General features: G+C 40.4%; 1 protein-coding gene across 1 annotated transcript in view; it reads right to left on the bottom strand.

Moving 5' to 3' along the window:
• The window catches only part of KDM3B (lysine (K)-specific demethylase 3B), a 104,707-nt gene that overhangs the window by 41,635 nt on the left and 54,356 nt on the right, over window positions 1–8,716 (bottom strand). The window contains exon 10 of the mRNA XM_006866121.1: window positions 1,172–1,386. Coding sequence (XP_006866183.1) covers window positions 1,172–1,386 — 215 coding nt within the window. The remainder of the gene's footprint in view (window positions 1–1,171; window positions 1,387–8,716) is intronic.

Raw genomic sequence — 8,716 nt, 5'->3', positions numbered from 1 at the left:
TGCCCTGTAAACTTTCACTCAATCCACAATAAAAACCTTAAATTAAAAATAAATAAATAAATGAGTGCATCTGTAAAAAAAAAAAAAAATTGCTAAATCCAGTGCAATTTTAATCTTGAGGAGCTTAAAATAAGATCATTTTTTAAATTTAGGGCATAATTTTACCACAAGATTTTCTTTGTCTGGAAATAAGGTGCAGTATCTCATAGATACTGAAATAATATATATGTCTGAGTAATGTGGGTTCTAGATGTGAAACATGGCACCCAGTAGCATTTCATTTCTTTACAATCCATAGGTTATCAGCTGCTAATAAAAACCGGTTCAAAGCAAACTGAAATGGGGGTCAAAATGCATGTTATGGCAGCTGTCCTATAAAAATGAAAGGCAAACAGGGAAGTTTTCAGGTTTAATTGCCATAGACTGAAATAATGAGGTCTGTTGAATACAGTTATATATATAATTTTACCCAGTTTGTTTAGAAATATTAGAAATTCATGTTTCATTTCTTGTACAATTATAAAACACTTGAATTCATAGACCTTTGAGTTTTATTTCTAAACAATAAAGTAGCCTTTAGTTGTTTGTTGTTGTTAACTGCCGTCAAGTTGGTTCTGACTCATAGCAACCCTGTATAGGGTTTCTGAGGAGCAGTTGGTGTGCTTGAACTGCTGACCTTGCAGTTCAAATCAACCTTACAGTCCAGCACATTAACCTGCAGTGTCATACCAGGACTCCTTGAGCTATAATGCGAAGTCTTATCAGTCTTGTTGATTTTTTGTTATTGGACCCCATGTGTTACATATTAGAACTACTCCAGAGGGTTTTCTTGGCTGTAATTTTTATGGAACCAGATCAACAGTTTCTTATGGGTGGTTTTATACCACCAATCTTTTCATTGTTGTTGTTTAAGTGCCATCCAGTTGGTTCTGATACATAGAGACGCTATATAAGGTTTCTGAGAAGTGGCTGGTGAGTTTGAACTGCTGAACTTGTGGTTCAAACTGACCTTTTGATTATCAGTCCAACCTTTTGATTATCAGTCATCAAATCATTTGTACACCCAGGAATTCAGATTTAATTCATGCATAAAATACGCCATTCTGGCACTGCTCCCATTAAATGAAAGAAAATGAGTAGCATGTGGAAGGATAATATGAGTATGCCTTACGGTGTGGTTCCACCATCATCATAGCCTCCTTCTCAGACATCACAAGCTGGCAGAACTGGTCCCCAACATTGGCCAGGATGTATTTTGAGGTCTCTAGGTCTATCCCTTCTGCTAGGGAAGAGGAAGGAATCCACAGGTTCATAGCATCAGGATCACTTTGCTGGGGGCTCAAAAACCCCTCCACGCGGAGTACCCCCTTTCGAGTGAAGATCAACCTACAATGGGATGGTACACAGTAAAATACATGGTAAATAATATCAGTCATGCTAACTAATACACAATTAAAATCCTAGGACCTAAAGGAAACCAAATGAGACTTAATAGGAATCAGAGTGAGTCAAGAACTTTCCCCATATTTGACCTACACAGTACACCTCTACAGTGTTCACATCTGTTGTTAGGTGCTATCGAGTTGGTTCCAACTCATAATAACCTTATACACAACAGAATGAAACTCTGCCCAGTCCTGTACCATCTCACTATTGCTGTTATGTTTGAGTCCATTGTTGCTGCCACTGTGTCAATCCCTTTTGTTGGGAGTGTTCCTCTTTCTCACCGACTTTCCACCAAGTCTCACCATCCTAGCTTCTAAGGAGCATTCTAGATGTACTTTTTCCAACAGACTTTCTAACAAATAGTTTTGCTATTCTGGTAGTTCATGGTACTTTAAATATTATCCAAACCACAATTCAAGTGAATCAATTCTTCTAGGGACTTCCTTATTCACTGTCCAACTTTCACATGCATATGATATGACTGAAAATACAATGGCTTAGATCAGGCACAACTTAATCTTCAAAATGACATCTTTGCTTTTGAATACTTTAAAGAGGTCTTTTGCAGACTTCCCTAACGAAATATGTTATGTGATTTCTTGACTGCTGCTTTCATGAATGTAGATTATGAAAAGTGAAGTCTTTGACAACTACAATCTTTTCTCTTGTTTATTATGATGTTATTTATTAGTCCAATTGTGAGGACTTTTATTTTCTTTACATTGAAATGTAATCCATACTGAAGACTGCAGTATTTGATCTTTATCAGTAAGTATTTCAAGTTCTCTTCACTTCCAGTATGCAAGGTTGTGTCATCTGCATATCACAGACCTGATTACCCTCCAATCCTGCTGCTGCTATGTTTTCTTCTCTGAATAATTCTGCTTCTCCCATTATTTACTCAGCATGCACTGTAGGATAAGCATTGAACCACAAGGTCAGTTTGAACCATAAAGTCGGTGATTCAAATTCACCAGTTGTTCCTTGGAAACCCTATACAGGGTCACTTATGAATCAGAACTTGGCTCAACAGCACTTAACAACAGACTGATTAAGTATGGTGAAAGGATGCAACAATGAAGAACAACTTCCCTGATTTTAAACCATTCACTCTCTCCCCTTGTTCTGGTCTAATAACTGTCTCTTGATCTATGTACAGGTTGTTGTTAAGTGCCGTCGAGTCGGTTCCGACCCATAGCGACCCTTTACAGGGTTTCCGAGAGTGTAAATCTTTACGGGAGTGGAAAGCCTCATCTTTCTCCCGCGGAACGGCTGGTAGTTTCGAACCGCTGACCTTAAGGTTTGCAGCCCGATTCATAACCACTATGCTACCAGAGCTACTCATGGGCATAATTAAGTGTTCTGAAATGTCTTTGCAATGTTATCCACAGTTTGTTGTGATCCACACAATGAAGCTGCAAAATAAGCACTGGACTGTGAGCACAAGTTCAAGCTTGCCAGTATGCGCCACAGGAGAAAGATGAGGCTTTCTGCTCCGGCAAAGGTTTACAGCCTGAGAAACTCTATACAGGGTTCTTATGAGCTAGCACTGACTCGATGTTGTTTAACATCAACAACATAGTTGAATGCCTTTGCAGTCAATTAAGCACAAGTAAATAAATGTCTTTCTTGTGTTGTATATTTTCAGTCACGATCCATCTGACATAAGCAATGATATCCCTTGTTCCATGCCTTCTTCTGAATCCAGCTTGAATTTCTGGCAGCTCCCTGTCAATATGTTGCAAAATATACAGCAAAATTTTACTTGCATGTGAAGATTTCTGCATCTAATGGGGTCACCTTTCTTTGGAACGGTACAAGTATGGATCTCTTCCAGGAAGTTGTCCAGGTAGCTATCTTGCAAATTTCTTGGCATAGAGGAATGAGGGACTCATATGCTGTATCAGTTTGTTGAAACACTTTAATTTGTATTTTGTCAATTCTTGTTTTTCGCCTTCAGTGCACCTTGGATTTCTACCTTCAATACCATCAATTTTTGATCATATAGTACCTCTTAATGGTTGAACATTGACCATTTCTTTTTGGTAGTCACTCTGTGTATTTCTCCTTCCATCTTCTTTTAATGTTTCTTGCTTCATTCATTATCTTGCCCGTGTTGCTGTTAAGTGCCACTGAGTCAGTTCTGGTTCATAGCCACCCAGTTGTAGGGTTTCTGAAGAGCAGCTGGTGGGTCTAAACTGTTGACCTTGTGGTTAGCAGTTCATTGCTTTTCCTACAATGCCATATCAGGATTCCTATGTTAACATTTATTGTTGGTGGTGTGCCGTGGAGTCGGTTCTGACCCATAGCCGCCCCTACATACGGTTTCTGCGGCTGTAAATCTTACGAGAGCAGAAAGCCTCATCTTTCTCCTGCAGAATAGCTGGTAGTTTCGAACTGCTAACCTTGAGATTAGCAGTATGATTTGTAACCACTACGCTATGAGAGCTCCTTATGTTAACATTTAGGAGGTATGAATTATTTAACTAGCTGTCCCCAAAGCTGCCTATAAGTTTCTACTTCTACTTGCTCCATACCTGCACCCATAGCACTAAACTTGACTGAAAATACTACTCATTATCATACTTTAAATAAATGTTCACCTACCTGAGGTGAGTCCCCAATATTGCCTGGCAGTCACAGTCTAGTTTCCTGGTGTACTCATTCTTCTGGATGCCTATTTCATACTATTTCCGTTCTTTTCAAACTTCCAACATTACACCCTTATGAAAAGAACTTACTTAAGCTCCCATTACCACACCTTCCTGAAACTGGGCCCACATGCTGTATTTCAGCTAGTTATTCTACACCAGGGATGGGAAATGTTTTTTTCTACTTAAACTTATAAAAATTAGCCTGCTACATTTGGTCAAACATTTAATTAACTCACCCCTAATATGATGGCGGGAGTCCTGGTGTGGCGCTGTGGGTTAATGTGTCAGACTGCAAAGCTATTTTAACTGCCAGGTCGACGGTTCAAACTCACCAGCAGCTCCTCGGAAACCCTATACAGGGTCACTATGGGTCGGGATAGACTTAGTGGCACTTAACAACAACAACAGATATGATGGCTGAAACTGCAGTTACCGTGGCAGGGCCAGACCAAATGATTTTATGGGTCTTCTATGGCCCATGGGTTGGATGTTCCCAACCCCTTCTCTAAATGAACTAGGTCTCAGAGAAGGCCAATTTCTCCACTTATGTTCTACATCCTATCACCCTGTTCAAGTATATTTTTCTACTACTTCTCGTCTCTTTACTGCATTACCAGTTTTCCTCTATAACTCAATTATTCTTGTTAGCATTTCTATTTACTCTCATTTCTACCTCAGAAAGCCTCTTGGTGCCACACCCTCCTTCATGGACATGATCATTAAAGCAAAGTTTCCTTCCCTTTTATCTTCTCTGAATCCACTCCCTTCAGGCTTTCTTCCCCATCAATTGACCAAAACTGTTTCTGATAACGTCATTCTGTCTTATTAAATTCAGTGGGCACTTTCAGCCTTCATCTTATATGATCCACCAGTAGCATTTGATATACCTCATTATTCCTTCTAGAAAATACTCCTTTAGCTAGCTACCAGAATACCTCCATCCCTTGGTTTTCTTTCTACATTACTGGCTGTTCTTTCTCAGCTTCCTTTATGAGCTCCTCCTCGTTTTTCATACTTTTGAATATTGGAGAGCTCCAGAATTCAGTCCTTGGATTGCTGCTTGGGATGGTTAATGTTAGGTGTTAACTTGGCTAGACTACAATTCTTACTGGCTTGGCAGACACTAGACTGGTTGCTCTTTCATAATATAATTTTCTATGATGTGCTTTAATGTATTCAGCGAATTAGTAGAAGGAACGCTTCCTTGGTGGTGTGACCTACCTGAAGTATATAAATGGATGCCTGGCAAAACTCACTCATGTGCTCTCTCTTAGGACTCTGCACTCTTACTTGTCTCCTGACCACCAGTTCCTGGATGTAAGCCTGCAGAAGACTTTGACTCCTACCTAACCTGCAAGTTTTGTATTTGCTAGCCCCTGGAATACTGTAAGACAGCAAAGGTTTTAAGCTTGCCACCTGACTTATGGCTTTGGGACTTGCCAGACTCCTCAAGTGTATAAAAAATAAATCTCTCTCTCTCCACACACACACACACACACACACGCATGTGCGTACACACACACTTCACTGGTTTTAGAGAACCCAGACCAAGACACTGTTCTTCTTTATCTACACACTAACTCTTTGGGTTGAGTGCTAGTGGTGCTGTAGGATAAGCAATGGACTAATGACCACAAGGTTGGCAGTTCAACTCTGTTGGACAAAGATTTCTGTTCCGGTAAAAATTTACAGCCCTGGAAAACCTATACAGAGTCTCTTTGAGTCAGAACTGACTCAACAGCACCTAACAACAATTTCTTAAGTGATCTCAGACACACAGCATAAATACTTCATAAATGTGTAGCTCCAACTTGAACCTCTTCCTTAACTCTAGAACTAGCTGCCCTTTTACAATGCAGTTACTTACTTAATATGGCTTTTCTAATCATTCATGGTCTTATGGTTCCCACAAAAGGACTAGACAGGACTGCTTGTGGAGGACTATGCAAACACAATGTTTATAGAACCCTTGTGGAAGACTGGTCAATTCTGCCACCTTTTTAATCTTAAAAATGGATTCAAGCCTAGAATAGAGTTGGGGGGTGGGGAGGACCTCACTACCACCAAGAGACAGCAACAGAGTGTGTTCTTTGGGTGGCTGTGCTGGGAATCTTCTATGTCCAGGAAACGGAGTTACAACACAAAAGATGATTAAACATAAGACAGCAAGAAGCAGCGTTAGAGAAATGGCAACAATAGAATCAGAAGTTTGGTGCCAGGTGGTATAGTGGGCTTCCTGGCCCCAAACTGGGTGTGAAACCTTCAGTATGGGTTGCAACTCAATGGAAAGAAAACAAAAATCCTCATCACTGGACCAATGAATAGCATCATGATAAATGGAGAAAAGACTGAAGTTGTCAAAGACTTCATTTTGCTTGGATCAACCATCACCACTCATAAAAGTTACAATCAAGAAATCAAATGATGTACTGCATTAGGCAAATTTTCTGCAAAAGACTTCTTTAAAGTGTCCAAGAACAAAGATGTCAGTTTGAGGACTCAGTTCACGATGTTTTCAATAGCTTCATATGCAGATGAAACTTGGACAGTGCAATAAGTAATACTGTAGAAGAATTGATGCATTTGAGTAATGGTGTTGGAGAAGAATGTTAAAAGTACTAATGACTGCCAGAAGAACAAACAACTCTGTTTTGGATGAAGTACAGCCATAGTACTCCTTAGAAACCAAGATGGTGAGACTTCATCTCTTAGACTTTGGACATATAAGGAGGAGGGACCAGTCCCTAGAGAAGGACATCATGTTAGGTAAAGTGGAGGGTCAGCAAAAAAGAGAAAGACCTCCGCCCCCCCGCCCCCCCCATGAGATGGATTGGTACAGTGGCAGCAGCAATGTGCTCAAAATTCACAGCGATTGTGAGGATGGTGCAGGACAAGGGCAGTGTTTCGTTCTGTTGTGCATAGGGTCGATATGTATAAGGAATCGACTCAACAGTACCTAACAAAAACAGTGCCTTTAGGTCAAGGATTACTGGTGCAGTAGGGGCCTCTGGAAACATACTGGTGGAACTAAAGAGTTTTCTAACTTGTTTGAGCAGGGCAGAAGCTAGGTTGAAAAGTTGTCCTGACTGATGAACTGTATTCTAAGTTGTTTCTGATCCTGAATTGTAACCTGTTACTTCTTCAATAAACCCCATAACTGGGAGTATGGTCTCTGTGGCCAATGCATCGAATTACTGAATGCAGCAGAGAAATAAGAGAGTGCTGTGTGAGGGATGAGTGGTGTCTGAACTGGTAAAAAGGTTGGAGATATGAGGTATGCCTGACCTCTACATCACAGGAATCAGCTTTGGGCTGATGTTCTTGATGTCTGTCTGTAACCCCTTGTAAAACTAGATGAGAAAGGGAGAGACCAAACAAGATGGCGGATCGGATGGAAGTGCAGTAAGGAGCTCCGTCAGCAACAACATAGAATACCTAACCAAGCAGGCTTAGGGGATGGTTCCAGAACTCTGAAACCACATATAAAGAAATACTTAGAAGATTGGAAGGCTTACAGGGGAATTTGTAGCAGAAGCAAAAAATCCACTGCTTTCTAGTTCAGGACACTCAGCTGCTCCAGGAGCCACCATCTTGGGTAAGACCAAGTTGGGGATGGATCAGAGCAGCAACGGATGCCTGACAGAACCGCAGAGATAAAGGTGTGGACATTCTTTTCTTTTAGTAGCTGTTCATTGGTCCCTTGCTGTCTGCGTACTTCCATTCTGGTGACTGTAGGGGTGCCTGAGCTAGTGGACACCCCAGCCGCACCCTTGGAGGGTTCTACTACACATGCACATAGATCTCGAAATTTAAAGAGACAGTTTCCACTTAAAACCAAACGCCCACAGCCGGCCCTGAACTGTTTATAACTAGTAAAAAGGCCTAAATGGGGATTGTGGAGCTGGACAAGCAGACAAAAAAGGAAAAAGGCCGAAAATTAAATCCTAAGTTATGTCACAATGACCAACAGTGGCATCTTGAAATTTCTCAAGAGGAAGAGTAAAAAGGGAAGCCCATGTTCTGATCACATCTACTTGGAGGCAATCAGAAAGCATAAAAAATACCAAAACACATATCCATCTAAGTATTAAGGCCACAGATAGCCCCTGAATATGCCCAGAAAACAGAAACAGATGACCATATCTACATATGTCCAGAAACGAGATAAAGTGACTGAGGCAAATGAGCTAGAAGTAGACCAACACTCCATACTGAAAGAGGGGCAGGCCTTGGAAATACCTGAGAAGGAATTCAGAAAAATGATTATAAAATGTATCAAAACACTATATAATGGAGTTCAGAAATATAAGGAAGAAGTCAGGAAAGTGCTACAGGAAAAACCAAACAAGATAAATACAGCATTGGAAACAATTCAAAACCTAAAGAGGTCCAAATGATTAATAATACAATATCAGAAATGAACAATACACGGAAAGGGCAAAGGAGTAGAACTGAAGAGATAGAAGCCAGAACTAGTGAGTTAGTAGATAAATCTCTCAATACTACTAAGACAGAGGAGCAAACACAAAAAAGGATAAAAAAAGTCTGAAGAAGGCCTAAGATGCATGTTGGACAACATGAAGAGGAATAACATAAGAATTATTGGCATTCCAGAA

The sequence above is a fragment of the Chrysochloris asiatica genome, unplaced genomic scaffold (assembly GCF_000296735.1).
Source record: "Chrysochloris asiatica unplaced genomic scaffold, ChrAsi1.0 scaffold00087, whole genome shotgun sequence".
NCBI classification, from domain to species: Eukaryota; Metazoa; Chordata; class Mammalia; order Afrosoricida; family Chrysochloridae; genus Chrysochloris; species Chrysochloris asiatica.
The sequence above is the reverse complement of the archived record's forward strand: the minus strand, read 5'-3'. Positions and strand labels throughout refer to the sequence as shown.